Source organism: Heteronotia binoei, chromosome 3 (genome assembly GCF_032191835.1).
Source record: "Heteronotia binoei isolate CCM8104 ecotype False Entrance Well chromosome 3, APGP_CSIRO_Hbin_v1, whole genome shotgun sequence".
Taxonomy (NCBI): Eukaryota; Metazoa; Chordata; class Lepidosauria; order Squamata; family Gekkonidae; genus Heteronotia; species Heteronotia binoei.
The window spans coordinates 182,234,711-182,249,977 of NC_083225.1; the positions used below are offsets into that span (position 1 = coordinate 182,234,711).

At 44.4% G+C, this 15,267-nt stretch overlaps 1 protein-coding gene across 1 annotated transcript; it reads left to right on the forward strand.

Moving 5' to 3' along the window:
* The first annotated feature begins 1,663 nt into the window (after positions 1 to 1,663).
* Positions 1,664 to 5,830, forward strand: CREBZF (CREB/ATF bZIP transcription factor). The gene is made up of 2 exons (XM_060235332.1): positions 1,664 to 3,210; positions 4,475 to 5,830. The coding sequence occupies exon 1, from the start codon at positions 1,664 to 1,666 to the stop codon at positions 2,477 to 2,479; it is 816 nt and encodes a 271-aa protein (XP_060091315.1). The 3' UTR covers positions 2,480 to 3,210; positions 4,475 to 5,830.
* Positions 5,831 to 15,267: the final 9,437 nt, after the last annotated feature.

Genomic DNA, 15,267 nt, shown 5'->3' on the forward strand with positions numbered 1-15,267 from the left:
GGATGGGCTATTGGCCTGATCCAACATGGCTTCTCTTATGTTCTTATGTGACACAGAGTGTCGGACCGGATGGGCCACTGGCCTGATCCAACATGGCTTCTCTTATGTTCTTATGTGACACAGAGTGTTGGACTGGATGGGCCATTGGCCTGATCCAACATGGCTTCTCTTATGTTCTTATGTGACACAGAGTGTTGGACTGGATGGGCCATTGGCCTGATCCAACATGGCTTCTCTTATGTTCTTACGTGTGCCAGATTAGGCTTTCCCCGCATGACTTCAAACAGAAAAACAATTATTTGCATTAATTTTGCTGGCGTGAATCGTTCTCTCTCGGCGGAGCGCTGTTTTTAGAGCTGATAATTTTTTCATGGCCCGGGGAATGATGTTATAACTATCCATATGGCCCTTGGCAGAAAAAAGGTTCCCTACCCCTGCACTAGCTAAATATTTGAAAAAATACTTAATAAGTAAGAGGTGTAGGTTTCCCCCAAGCTGGTTGCAGGGGGACAACATGCCCTTAAATTAGGCTTCCCAACCCTCCTGCTCTGGCGGGAGTCTCCTGGGTTTGCAGCCTCATCTCCCGGTCTTCAAGAAGTGGGAAGCGGGGTGGGGTGGGGGGAGGGGGGGGAGAACATACCTGTAGGCTTCATTATAGAGCTCCTGAGCCGTTTGTAAAATGTCTGCTCCTTTAAGGCTGGGCAGGGAGCAGGAAGGGCTTGGGAGAACAGCCCCGCCCTTTCTTTTGCTTTCGCTTTCACAAGAGTTCTCCGGAAGAAGATCTGGTAAGTGTGTGTGTGTGTGTGTGTGAGAGAGAGGGGGCAGGGGATTCCCTGGTTTGGAGGCCCTCCCCCCTTTTAGAAAGCGTGGGGGGGGGAGGGAAATGTCTACTGGGCATTCTATTATTCTCTATGGAGAACGATTCCCATAGGGAATAATAGGGAATTCATCCGTTGGTATTGGGGGCTCTGGGGGGGCTATTTTTTGAGGTAGAGGCACAAAATTTTTAGTATAACATCTAGTGCCTCTCCCCAAAATACCCCCCCAAGTTTCAAAACGATTGGACCAGAGGGTCCAATTCTATGAGCCCCAAAAGATGGTGCCCCTATACTTCATTATTTCCTATGGAAGAAAGGAATTTTAAAAGGTGTGCTGTCCCTTTAAATGTGATGGCCAGAACTCCCTTGGAGTTCAATTATGCTTGTCACATCCTTGTTCTTGGCTCCACCCCCAATGTCTCCTGGCTCTACCCCCAAAGTCTCCTGGCTCCGCCCCCAAAGTCCCCAGATTTTTCTTTAATTGGACTTGGCAACCCTACCTTAAATCCTTTATTTTGGTTCTACTCCCCCCCCCCCCCCTTTGAGGTAAAGCGCGCCAAACTTTGGCGCCATCTCTCCTGAGGGGAGCCACCAGCGTTCTTTCCCGCCCGCCTCCATTCCGTTCCCTCAGGGCGGCCCCAGTCCGAACGCGCAGGCGCAGTAGGCCAGGCTGGGCGCGTCCGCCATTAACCGCTCGGGGGCCTGGCCGCGCCGGCATCTCCCCCGCCATCTTCTTCTCCTTCTCCTTCAGGCGGAGGGGACGGGCCTGCCGGCAACCGGACGGCGGCTCTGTCCGCCCTTGCGGGACGCTGGCCCGGGCTAGGCCCAGCCGCCCCTCGGCCGCCATGCGCCACAGCCTCACCCAGCTGCTGGCGGCCTCGCCGGGCCCAGGTTGCTCCCGGGAGCCGGCCGCGGCCTTCTCCCTCCCCCGCGAGGGAAGCGGCGGCAGCTCGGCGGAGACGGGCGACGAGGCGGAGCGGCTGCCGATGGACGACGAGGCCGAGCTGCTCTTCCCGGGCTTGGAGCTGGACGCGTGGCTGGAGGAGGCGTGGGCCGAGCCGCGGAGCCCGGAGGTGGCCGAGCCGCCTTCGGGCCGAGCGGGGAGCAGCGGCAGCCGCCTGAAAGCGGCCGAGGCGGCGCGCCTGAACCGCCAGCGGAAGAAGCAGTACGTGCAAGGCCTGGAGAGCCGCCTGCAAGGCCTGGCCGCCGAGAACCGCCAGCTGCGCGACCGCAACCGGGGCCTGTGCCGCCGCCTGCGCCACCTCGAGCGGGAGACCGGCTACCTGCGCGCCGTGCTGGCCAACCAGAGCGCCCTGGGACGCCTCTTGAGCCGCCTGGCCGGCCACGGCAGGGTCGGCCTGAGGGTCGCCAGCGGCCTCTGGGGGGAAGACGAGGCGGAAGACGCCGATCTGCAGTGGGGCCAGCCCTGCGGGGAAAGCGGCGGCGGCGACCACGACTACGCCCTGCCGGTGCCGCGGGAAGAAGGAGAAGACGACGCCCGCCCGCCCCGCCGCGATGGGGCGGCCTCCTCCCCCAGCCCCGCGGGCCTCTGCCTCCACGTGGACCGCGACCAGGTGTCGGTGGAGTTCTGCTCCGTTTGCTCCAGGAGGGCGGCCGCCGCTGCCCCTGCCCCTTCCCCTTCCTTCGCCGCCAAAATGTAGGGTCAAGTATTCCGCCTTTCCTTCCTAGCCTGCGGAGAACGGATTCTGTGGGGTGCCGGCCAGAGGATCGTCCCAGGGGGGTGTGCTTTAGTGGAGGAGGCAGTCAGAGGATGAAGAGAGAAAGAAAGAAAAAAGAGACAGAAACGGGGGGAAAAAAAAAAGAGGGGCAGGGTGTGGGGGAGAGAAGAGCAGAGGAAACTGGCATGTCTCCTAGCCAAAGAGGGAATGAATGAAATCAGCAGACCCTTTGTGTGTTGCATGCGATCAGACGTCCATCCTCTGGGTGCCATTGGGGATTTTGGCATAGGGTGTACAAAACGTGGTGTAACCGAGGACCTGCGATCTGGCAGGCATCAGAGCATCTCCCGTGTTGACATGAAGATTGACCTATTTGGAGACTGCTAGGGTTTCTTTAAAATGTGGTCTGACTGGTTTTATAATGTCGGTTGCCAGTTTAAAAAAAAGAAAGAAAAAGGTCTAGCAGATAATACCGTAGGCTTATTTCGTGGGAAGTTTGAGAATGTATAATCGTCGACTACTTCGCTGGACAGACATTAATAGTCGTACCACTCAATGCAGTTAAGGAAAAAAAAAGTGCATGTGAAAATTGTAACGCATCTGTTATACATTACTATTAAACCTCTCTTGACAGTTTCTTTTTTAGGTGCTTGCCCTGCCAGGCCCCGTTGTGTAGGGGTTAAAAGAACAGTCGTTTTCCACCTCGCAACCTGGTAAGGATCTGAATATTCCCATAATGTGGTATCAGACAGCTTTGCCGTGATGGGTTTATCAGTTAGTGCAGACAAGCCCCTCAGAAGTTTGCAGAAGCTCAGACATGTGTAGAATCCACGTGTCAGTTCATCCTGACAGGGCAGGTTGCAAGTAATGGTTAGTCTATCATGGCCTTTCCCTGTCGTTTTAAAAATTCCTGCCATGTATTTAGTCGTTAGTGACTGAAAGCTTGAGATCTGAAGCATTACTTCTACCTGATGGGAGAAGTTGAAAAACATCTGTTGCTCTGTGTATACCTATTAGTAGTGGATAAATATGAACAAAAGGGGATCAGAATAAATGTGAGAAGATGAGATGTATTTAGAAGCCCTTTCCCATCCAAAAACATTTAAAACTTGGATTTTCCAGTGGTATAAAATTATTGTATTTCTGGTTTTAATTAACACACACACCCCGGTCCAGCCCCATGTTAGGACTTGAGGAAGGACATATTCCAGACTCGTATGCCAAGTTCTTGGCCTCAAGTTAGGTTCTTCCTGTTTTAATAAAGAGTGTTAAGTCTCCATCTATATTGATCAATAAGTCTCCATCTCTATTGATGACGCAACTGTGGAATAAAGCAACACTCACTGCATAGCTGTGTAGTAGTGTATGCAAATGATTAATCTTAGTTCCTTGCTTTTAAAAAAAAAGTCTAGTTATATAGCTCCATGAAATCTGTTTTCACAGATGTCTCATGTTAGACATCTCTTTAAGTACAGACATTTGCTTCAGTAAGCTATAGTAAGAGGAAATCAAAATGTCAGTCTTCTTGCTTCCTACTTTAATGAAAATAATTGTAGGTGAACCAGTGTTCATCATAATAATCATGCAACATCTGTGATTGATGTTGAGGAAACGTTTCTGTTAGAACTCTTGGGGTTTTGACCAGCACAGTGTTTGCCCCACCCCTCAAAGCGTTTTCTGTTGTATTATAAACTTTTATAATTTAAATGTCTGTAAATTGGGGGAAATAAGGGTTGTGAAAATAAATGTAAAGTGAGGTTTCACAAAGACCGATCTGGGAAAAATGGTTTTTCTCCCTAAAGGTGCTGCCTTTAGGAACTCTTTATATTGAATTAGAGGCAAATAAGGAGTTTTCCTCTTCCAAAGATAATCCACTCGCAGAACTGATTGGCATTCCCATGCAACAGTCCTTGTGAAACCTCACTGCTTAACAAAGTATATGTGTATTTAGCATCCTTGTTTTTCTTTATGCTGAAGTGGATACAGCTGTCTTGGGGGCAGAAGAAACGGGACCAGCTGCTGGCCACACTTCCTGCTTTATTTTAAAAGGTAGTATGAGAGAGAGAAAAAGGGAAAGGTAAAACAGGGCATTTGCTATCTTTCACTTAAAGAAAACAGACTAATGTGAATGTTTTGAGTAACTTAAATCGCACTTACCCACAGAAAGTTGATAACAGTATTCATGCGAAAAGTGGTAGTGTAAAAATGCACAGGAGTATTCATGATATCTAATTGGCTAAATCGCTTGACTCATTCATTGTGAAGACACAACAGCACTATACCTGCTCTTGAGTACAGTCACACTGGTTTCAGTGTGGCTTACCTCTCAAGTATATATCTTTAGAACTACAGCTGGAAGGAGATCTTAAATCTGTCCGTCTCCTCCGTGACATGGGCCTTCCTTGACATTTGTGTCTGTTGTGGAATTGTGCTAATTTTCTGTCTCAAAACTCACTGTCCTTTGTAAAGGGCACCTAGTATTCTTTTTCTGGTTGAAGAGTTTGCAACACTACATACAGGAATTTGCTGGTTCGTGTTTGTCTAGCGCAAACTCTGCTTGCTGTCGGCGATCTTTTTAGAAGTCCTGTAGGTGGTCATACTCCTGCTTGGAGAATCTGAATGGAGTGAAAATAAATACCAAGGAAGTCTTAATTTTTGCTTTACTTGGTATTCAGTTAAATGTGGTTGCACGGTGCAATAAACTGCAGTTGACAATATGCAGTCCCTCTTGGCAATGCTCCTGCGTCTTCGCATAGTTTTATTTGTTAGCCGACGGCTATAAGCCCTGGCTCGTGCATGCCATAATTTGCTACACCCATGCTGTACCGAACAGGGCTTCAGAAGATGATGCATTTTTACAGTCACTTTTCGCATGGATGTTTGCCTAGTGTAATATTACTGTGAAAGTGGAAATCCACTTCTCTCTCCTTTTGTATGACTAAAAGTGTATTGCTGAGCAAAAATATTCTGGGACTTAATACTGTCCTCCACTTAGCATGTGTGTCATTGCCCCTTGAAAAATACATGTTTGCATCCGAATACTTGCTGATTCTGCAGCATGGCAAGTGACACATTTACCTAAGAGGAAAACGCCCAGAAGTATGACTGCAGGGATTTTTAGTGCCTCTTGAAGCATGTTTGAACCAGACAAACTGCAGAAATTTTTTTTTCCCCTCCCAGCCCTTGCTTACTGGTTGGTGTAATGTTGTTAAAACATTTGTTCAACAAGTGAACCATATTTGGAAAAAAATGTGTGAATGTTGCTTTGTAAATAGTTCTGCCACACTAATGAGAACACAGCGTCCTAATAAAACAAGGTGTGTTTATCTTCTGGTTACAGGCTCGAAAGATTTTCTTCCTTTTTTATCTCAGTGGTCACTAATTTTGATAGAATTATATTATTGGAAGTTGTCGACTGGGGTGGCTTATTTGGAAAACTGCATCCTTGCAATACTGTGGTTGGAATTGCATCATACATGGGAGAAAGATGATGGAGGTACTAATGCCATGCTTGAAAGGAATTTTGTGCAACTGGGGATTGTTCGGTCTATGCTGGGGTTTATTGATTGGAGGGTCATTATCCAGAATTTCCAAGTGGCATCAGTTTAGGTGATTACTTGCCATGAGTTCCAGTCACATCCTCTTGCTCAGGATGGCTTATTATGGGCATTGAGTGCTTTACTAGGTGAGATAGTGACTGTAATGCAGTATCTCCAGAGCAGCCGTGCCTGTTCAGCTGAGTGGTCCATCTAGTCCAGCATCCCAGTTCCAGCAATTGTCAATTATATGCCACAGTGAAGCACACAGTCATAGGCAGCAGCCCTTGGGTGATAAATGCTCTCCAGCATCCAACAGTTTGAGGGATTCTTCCTCTAATCTTGGAGGTGGCACTCGGCTACCATGACTTAATAGTCAACAATAAAGAATATTCTCTATGAATTTTACCTTACACCCCTCCCTTCCTGGGTTGGCAATGAATTACATGATCTTTGAATATTCTGCCAATTAGATTAACCCTAGTACTACTGTAGCTTAGCCACAAGGCTGTTCTGCTAGAGGCGTTATTGTTCAGCTCATTTCAGTCTTAAATACATAACATAAATGACAAAGATAAAATTGCAGCAGCAGAGGAAAGAGTTAATAGTTTTAATTGTAAGCTGCCTTGAGGAGGCCTCTGAAGAGGCAGCAATAGAAATATCTTAATAAGAAAAGTAACAAAAACAGCTGGTTCTCTTCAACTAGTTATTGTTTAGGCATTTGATATTGCTGTGATCTTCACAATGAGAACATCTGACGTTGACAAAATTTATCTTACTCCATAGCTGTGCTTGGAGGAGAAACACAGTCTTTACAACTGCCGGGCCTTTCAGAATGTAGGATTTCAAGCGCCTTGGTATGCTTTATATTGGTGGACAAACACTTGTCAGATACTTTAGGCTGATCTTGCATTGAGCAGGAGGTTGGGCTAGATGGCCTGTATGGTCCCTTCCATGATTCCATTACATGTTTTCACAGTTCATGATTGCTTAAGTGATGGTACAATTATAATTCTTGCAAGCACAAGAATGAATAACTTGCCTCCTAAAAGGAATAATTATATAAAAACCCCTTTGCCAAGCATAACTGGAAGCTGTGCTTTTTGCTGAAAAGTCAATACTGTCATGTACTATACTAGTACAAACTTCATTTAGATACCTGTCTCTGCAGGACAAAAGTTACACATTTCTTAATAAGGAAATGCCTTGCTTTGGCTAGTACTAAGTAACAGAAAGTGTACATCAGTCTACAGTGCTAGGGGTCAGTACACTGTAATATTGCTAAGATTTCAGAGACATAAACTTCTTGTCCCGTGATTATTTTTTTTTTGTGACTGCCTAAGCCTTCATTATGGTACCAAGTCAAGAAGAGAGGACTTTGCTCATTAAAAAATGTGTAAATTTGTGTGCATCTTCTAATACTGCAAATTAACTTGCTTTTTTTTCTTCTTTTAAACAGCTTAGTAGTATCGAGGTGGGGGAATCACTTTTTCTATGTTCTGTTACTCCTTGGAGAGAAGTCAACAAAGTAGTTGTGGCCAGCCATGTCTCAAACTGGCGCCCAACAAAATGGATTTTGTTCTGAGTTACATTTAGTCTGTTGCTATTTAGCCAGCATTAGAAATCTTACAGTTGACAGGGTTTTCTTGGACTGGTTTTGAAGTACAGCATAAAAAGGTCAAATCATATTTTTGTACTTAAAGAGCCAAGTGACATGGAAATTCAGAACAAGAGAGCAACTGAGGGCCGCTATAAGCCTATTTGCATAACTCAGAATATAAAACTTTACATGACTAACAATTGTTATGTTGCTTAATTATCTGTAAAAATTTCTGCAGCCCACCCCCTTGTTGTAAGTTTTTTGTTAGGAAGCGGCACACGCAAGATCTCGCAATAAGTAATAAATACACACAGAAGCATGGTGTACATGGTTTGCACTTGGATTACTGGCAGGTGTTCAATTCTGTCATTGCTCCAACTGTAAAGAATCTGCAAGAAGTCCTTTAGTCATATAAAATATTTGCCAGCCATTCATTTATTACACTGGTTGTTCTGGCATCCTGTCTGTCTCCCATGTGCCTTATTAAAGATTCATTTTCTGGTCATATTTGATTCTGTACCATGCCGTAGATTGCAGACCTTGCTCTATGTAAGACATGTCTGATTCTCAGAATTTAACGAAGCTCTGCTGCTTTTGTTTTCCTGCATTCCTAAAAGGGCTCTACTTATGCTTATGTAAATACTTTCTGTTCAGAAACCCACCTTAAGCTAATGAAAAGAGACGGTACTGACAGCTGATCATTATGAAAAAAAGGAATAGGCAATAAGAAGGGACTCCTCAGGTGTATTCCTTTTGATATGATTAAGCAGGGCCATAAGTTTTTTTGTTGTTGTAGAAGTGAAATATCCCCCTCTGCTAGTGGGTGCTTCCTCATCACTGCTCAGCTGGCCAACGAGGGGGAGGGTGGAATGGCAGGAAACTGGTTGGGGGGGGGGGCAGATCAACAGCTTTCTGATATGCTGCCATCACTCCCTTGCGTGCTTGGAAGTGCCGCTTCCACTATTGATGCATCATCAGGGACACTCTTGTATTTGAACAGTACTCTATGGTTAAACCATAGAGTTTTGATCGAATGCCAGAGTGCCTGTGGCAACATGCTGACGTCACTTCTGAACTCACGGCTGACATCGTTACATTGCTGGCAAGGCCCCACCCCCAACAAGGAAAGTCTCCCATTGGTTGCTGGTGGAGGGGCACCTGCCAACCCTGGTTCAGATGCTGCAGTTAGGTGGCTGAAATACTCAGGGGAAAACATAATCAAGGGAAGACTTAACTGAGAGGTGTGCAAACTGTTGTAGAGCATCTGTTGAGCTGAAGTCAACAGGTGAAATTCTCAGTAGCTTCCATGCTAAAGCTTTCCCTGTGTTCTGATTGGCTGTTGCATTCTCTATGTGAATTACAAATTGCACAAATTTTTACAAGCTGGATTCAGACTGCTTATGTCTACGAAGTTTGTGGAAGTAACGACAGTTGAGAAGGGCAGATGCGTTTGTTAAATCTGAGCCAAGATCTGCTCCGTTAGATGTGAACTGTTCAGGCAGCTTTTATAAGTAATTATCATTGTAGAATGTTTATTATTTTGTGGATGTGTTGTGCGTTAAAGTGAAAGCAAACAAGGAAGTATTCCTTGGTTTGACTTAACTGATTTGCAAAACTGAGCATGCTTTTATAAATGAAAATCTTTTTTGAGTTTTCAAATCAAATCTTTATACGTATTTCTGAACCACTGTAATTTTCAGAAAGGCAGGTTATAAATGTGTGTAAAATTAGAACAGATTTGTTGAGAGGGTACTATTTTGAACCATAGGAGTTTTCCTTTTCCCAAGAGGCAATTGGTCCACTGAGATACTCTGACCTGAAGCAGCACTGTGGGTGCTATGACAGCACAAGTCCTTTTCCAGCACCTGCTGCTTTGACCTGGCCCCTTCCATGAGTAGGCAGTGTTATTTTTTTTTATTCTGAAAATATTCTCCGTCCAAGAACAGAGAAGGGTTGTTTCAGTCCTTGCACCTATCTTCTGTGAAGCTCACGTGATAGGCTGAATATCCCACCCCCCTCCCCTGCAGGGAGTTGAGGAAGAGTGTAGGATTTAACTCTTGTTGGTCTGGATCAAAATGTTTCTGTATAGTCTGTCCCCATCTAGCAGGTTTACTGCCTCTTGATTTGGAGGTTCCCTTCAGTCATAATAATGGTCACTGCTGAATTTCTCATCCCTGAATCTGTCAGATGCATAACAAAGTGGGTCTGATTTTGTTAATATAATCCACTGAACAGAGTTCAGTTTATTGGGGGGGGGGGTTGTTTGCTTTTTTTTAAATTAAGAAAATGGGTTTTTGTCAGCTACTTTTAGACATTGGTCTCAGTGACCCAACTAGTGGGAATTTTGCTTCAATTTTGTTTTAGCTCTGTCTCCACAGGTGCTCTTGGTAAATACATGCCTTCTCTCCTTCCCATTCATTTCTTGCAGCCTCCTGTCTGCTTTAAGACAGATCATATCGCTGCAACCCTTGGACAGGGAAAGCTGGAAGATAATTCTAGATTTAGACTATTCATAAAAATGGTACAAGAACCAACATTTTTACATTGTTTACTGTAGGTGTCTCTTCAGTGCGACTAAAAATGTGTGTGTGAAGCATCATTTATAGTGCTGAGTTTATATTTAGTTAGAGATAATATAGCAAGCTAGCATAATTGATTTCTTGCTATGTAGCCTTATTACTGTAAGTTTTGTTATTGCTGGTTTGTATCCTTAAAAGTGAGTAAGGTGACACTAATTTATTTCTCGAAGATTTATTATAAGGTTTCCATTTTATAATCAAAGAGTTATTTTATTTTCTTACTGTGTTGAGACTTAAATCCACTGGTTTATGGTCTACAGCCATGGCCAAACTGTGACTCAGGAGCCACATGTGGGTCTTTCATGTATGATTACCTTGGCAGCAGTAAGCAGCATGAAGGGACGGTGGCTCAGTGGTAGAGCATCTGCTTGGGAAGCAGAAGGTCCCAGGTTCCATCCCTGGCATCTCCAAAAAAGGGTCCAGGCAAATAGGTGTGAAAAACCTCAGCTTGAGACCCTGGAGAGCCGCTGCCAGTCTGAGAAGACAATACTGACTTTGATGGACCAAGGGTCTGATTCAGTATAAGGCAGCTTCATATGTTCATATGTTCAACTCATTAGTACATTGAGTTCCTGCTGGCCTTCCTTAAATAATGTATGAGGTTAGCAGATCGGTTAGAACAGGGGTGTTGAACTCATTTGTTATGAGGGCTGGATTTGACATAAATGAGACCTTGTCAGGCTGGGCCATGTGTGTCATAAAATAATCCCAGGTAGCAGAGAGATAAACTTTATAAAGGGCAGAGACAAACACAATTTTTTTTTACTTAAAACATGCTTAAAATATTAGCACACTTGCAGTATTTTAAGTCTCTGAATTATTGCATCAAAAACTGGAGACAATGTCTGTGCTGTAGCAATCTTGAGTATGCTGTCCATAGTGTTGTTCAGGTGTGCCTCTGTAAGTTGCAAACCTACTTTTGATTTATTGACATTTGTTACAGAAATCTCATGGGCAATGTTTTGAGCCTGAGACCCAGAGGAAAACATGAAATGGCTGGGCATTGTGAGCTTTTGTACATAAATTGCTTCATGTACCGGTCAAAGAACATGTGAAAGCACCATGGCACAGACAGAGGGCTATGTGTTTGTCTACAAAACTATATTATCCACCAGAAAAATAACTACAACTCCTATGTGACAGTACAAGAATACAGTACAGCCATGTATAGTGGTCAGTATCAGCCTACTATCAGGGAATTCTTAACTTCAAATCCCCAAAGGAAAATGTGAAAGAAAAATCAGAGGAAATGTGCTGGGTGAACTTGGTCTGGACAATCTCTCAGCCTTATCCTGGTTGTTGATCTTCTGGATCATGAAGGCATGAATACAGTTGCACCCAGGAGAGGCCCTGACATAATGAGCCAACAAAACATACTGTGGATGTAGCAAGGCAAGAATCTCGTACCTTGAATAAAACGTTCTAGGTCTTAAAAGTGCTTTCGTGTATCTCCCATGCGATTGATGGGAGGTAACTGGATAAAGGAAACTCTCCCTCCCCCCCCCGATAGGAGGAGGGGGAGGAGCCTCAGCCTTCAGAAGGAAGAGAGGCTTGTCTCAGTAGCTCTGCAGTATGATTGAAAGAGCCTGGCACCCTAAGCTATCAATCACATGGCAGAGCTACAGAGCCAAGCTCCTTCATTGGTTTATCCCCCTCCTTGGAAAGAACAAAAGAGTGCTTTGCTCGGCTGCCTCATCACAGGAGAAAAAGGTAGCCAAAGGAAGCAGGTGATGGCCAGTTGCTGGTGGGCCTGATTAGAGCCGTCTGGGAGCTAAATTAGGCCTGCGGGTTGGACGTTTGACACTCCTGGGTTAGAACATAGCTGTTTTCATTGTTTCCAGAATCCTTTTCTTGGAAATTTTAATTAAAAGAGTAATAATGCCCAACAGGTGTTGGTGAAAGGGCTTATACATGTTGCCTCTAGCAGATAGGTTCTAAGAGTGTGTATTTAACTCTTTAAAAGCCATCAGTGAACCTGGTAAACCTGCAAGAACTCTACCTTTAAACACAGAATCTGCTGTGTGCAGAAGTTCCTTGATAAATGAAGCGGTGAGTTTCCTATTAGTAGAAATGACAGTGGTGGGACAATCAGCTGTAAAGGCTGTGCATTTGCAAAACTAAGATTTTAATCACTGACTACAGCCCCTGTTCATTTATTTATAATACCTACTTAAATTGTTTCAATCAAGTATAGTGTTGTCTACATGCTGATCGATGCCTAGGACTGAAGTTTCTCACATTCCTTACCCACAGTCATTCCACCTGCCCCATAATTGACATAGGACTCTTGTGGAGAAACAGCTGTGTGAGCAGGAGACATGCTAGAGGGAGATAGAAAGGAAAGTCATCTTGCTCGCTATTCAGCAGGTACAGCTGTTCTGAAGGAGGGGGACAGTTTCCTCCCTCTTCTCCCCCAGTTCCATGTCCTTACCTACGGGGCAACACCCCTCCCCCCAAAAAAACCCAACCCCAAACAAACCCCAAACTGAATAGTAGTAAAGAGCTTTACAGCCCCCTAAAATTTTTACTTACTGTTTCCTGCTACTTTCACAGGAGACAGGGCTGAAGAGTAGGACAGACAGTGAACTGGAACTTACTTGGGATTTGAAATCTAGCCACCTAGTTATGCATGTAGCACCTTCAACCAACTGTAGTGTTGGTCCTTAACTCATGGCTCCAGTTTTGATCTTAAAATATCTCAGAGTGCTCAAGCTTATGGATGTTTATTTACCGTTCAGAAACGTGTTCATATTATAGGACAGTGTGTGTCAGTCAAGGTGAGGGAGTGTATGGTCTTAAGTGGCTGTTTCTCAGTGGTTTCTTAGTACCCCGAGTCCTAAAACCAAGACTGTCCAGTTTTTGATGGGTGCAGTGGATCACTCTACTTAGAGTCAAAGGTCGGCAAGGACAGTGTGCACAGCTTGAGTCTAAAGGAATTGGGAAGAATCAGCATCTAAATTGCTATATTCCCTTTAAGCAGCATTTCTGAGATTAAAAACTTCTTACCCATCCTCTAAAACTAGGTCACATTGCCCTTATAAGGTATCCTGCCAGGCCCCATGCAGGTTACAGCTTTAATTGTGGTCTCCTGGGTCTCTTATTCAACAGTACCCTTTTAATTTTCCATCGAAACTAGCAAATCCCTGCAACAGTTTGGAGGAAAACTGACTGAATTTTGTTGGAGCAGCCTCTCTTGTCCGGGTGACAGCTCCGCTTTACATTTCCACTGTGCTTGGTACAACATCAGGGCAGGGCTGGATTCCAAAACAGGACTTGAGTGTGGGGGGGTGGTACTTCTACAGAAAACGCTGTGGGGCCCCACTGTCTGTCTTGCAGACACCCCTTACATCTGATGAGTCATATATCTTCAGATATATTAAACTGAGATAGTTGGAAGAAACAAAACTATGCCCAACGGCCCTTATATCTGCTCCCCAGCATCCTTAGGTCTCGAATGTTTTTTGTGGCAAAATGCCCCATTATCTATCACACAACTATTCCTAGTCATCGCAGGGCATTTAATATTTGCTAGACAAAATGCATTTCCCTCCAAAGTTTTGCAGGGGAGATACCATCGAGTCCCTTGATGCGATAGACTCTGTTCCTGTGGAGCAAATATTCCCGACTCAATTCAGCATATATTGCTTGATTGTTCTATATATCATAATCTCCGTAAAGATCTATTTTGCAAACTTTCCTTCTCCCCAGATCTGTCTATTCTGCCACCCTGTCATTTACTGAATGGGAGGTTAGGGAGGCTGTGGCAAAATGTTTGGCTGACATTCAGTCAGTCAGTTTATTTACGGTCACAGACCAAGTAAAACATAAGAATTTAAAAGCTTCAACGCAGAAGAGAAAATCTGTGCTATAATAAGTAGTTAGAAAAGACAATTTCTTAATATGTTCAATATAAAAGTTACGTCAAAGTGCAAGTTAAAACAACATCTCACAGCTAAGAAGCAGTAAGATGAGTCAGATACTATAGCAGGCAGCACAGAACTTCTTAACAGCTTCGGAAATGAGCTGGTTTTCATCTGAAAGCATGAGATTTAGACATTCTGATTCCAGCAACCCAGAATTTGCCCTTAATATAGGCTCTATATCGTGGGTGTCAAACTCGTATATTATGAGGGCCGGATCTGACAAATGAGACCTTGAGGGGCCAGGCCATCTGTGTACCTACTTAAGATTTGGTAGCAGAGATATAAATTTTATAAAGAACACAAACACAAATATATATATTTTTAAAACTTAAAACATGCTTAAAACGGTAGCACTCATTGGACTTAAGGGTGCTTTCTTTGTATTTCTTACACGGGATCCAGGGAACTGGGCAAAGGCAGCTCTGGTTCTTTCCTTCCTTCCCCAGAAACTGGGCTGGGTGGGAAGCCTCAGCCAATAGAAGGAAGAGGTTTGTCTCAGTAACTCTGCTGTGCTATTGAGCAAGCCTGGCAAAACAAGCTGTTATGTGGAAGGAAGCAAGAGAGAGGGAGGAAGCAGATCGGGGGCCTGATAGCTCTCCAGGGGCCTGATTCGGCCCGCAAACTGCATGTTTCACACCCCTGTTCTATGTTTCGCATGAACCTCTTTATACCAGGAACACCTAAGAATTATATGCATAGTGGATTCAACTTCCCCTAAACCACAGTGGCAAAGCCTTTGTGCAAAAGGGATCCCCTTGTACCTGGTCTCAAGAACTCCTGAGGGAAGCGCTGAGCAACTGGCCAGAGTAAAAAGCTTTTCTGAATTTATGGACATCTAGGTGGAGATAGTTTAGGTAACCAACCTGATATCTAATCTGCTCTGGTGATCTAAAGGCTTGGGCATTTGGCAAGGCTGACATTCTTAAATTTAAATCTGATCCTGTATGAAGGCATTTGTAATCTTGGTTTCTTTTTGATTTTATCTCCCAATGTTTAACGTTTTTATATTTGGTGCATTTTCATTCGCAACTGTTATGCCAATAAAGGTTTGGTGTGAGGAGAAAATGCTGTAGGGCCCCGCTGCCTGTTTTAAGAACATAAGAGAAGCCATGTTAGATCAGGCCAATGGCCC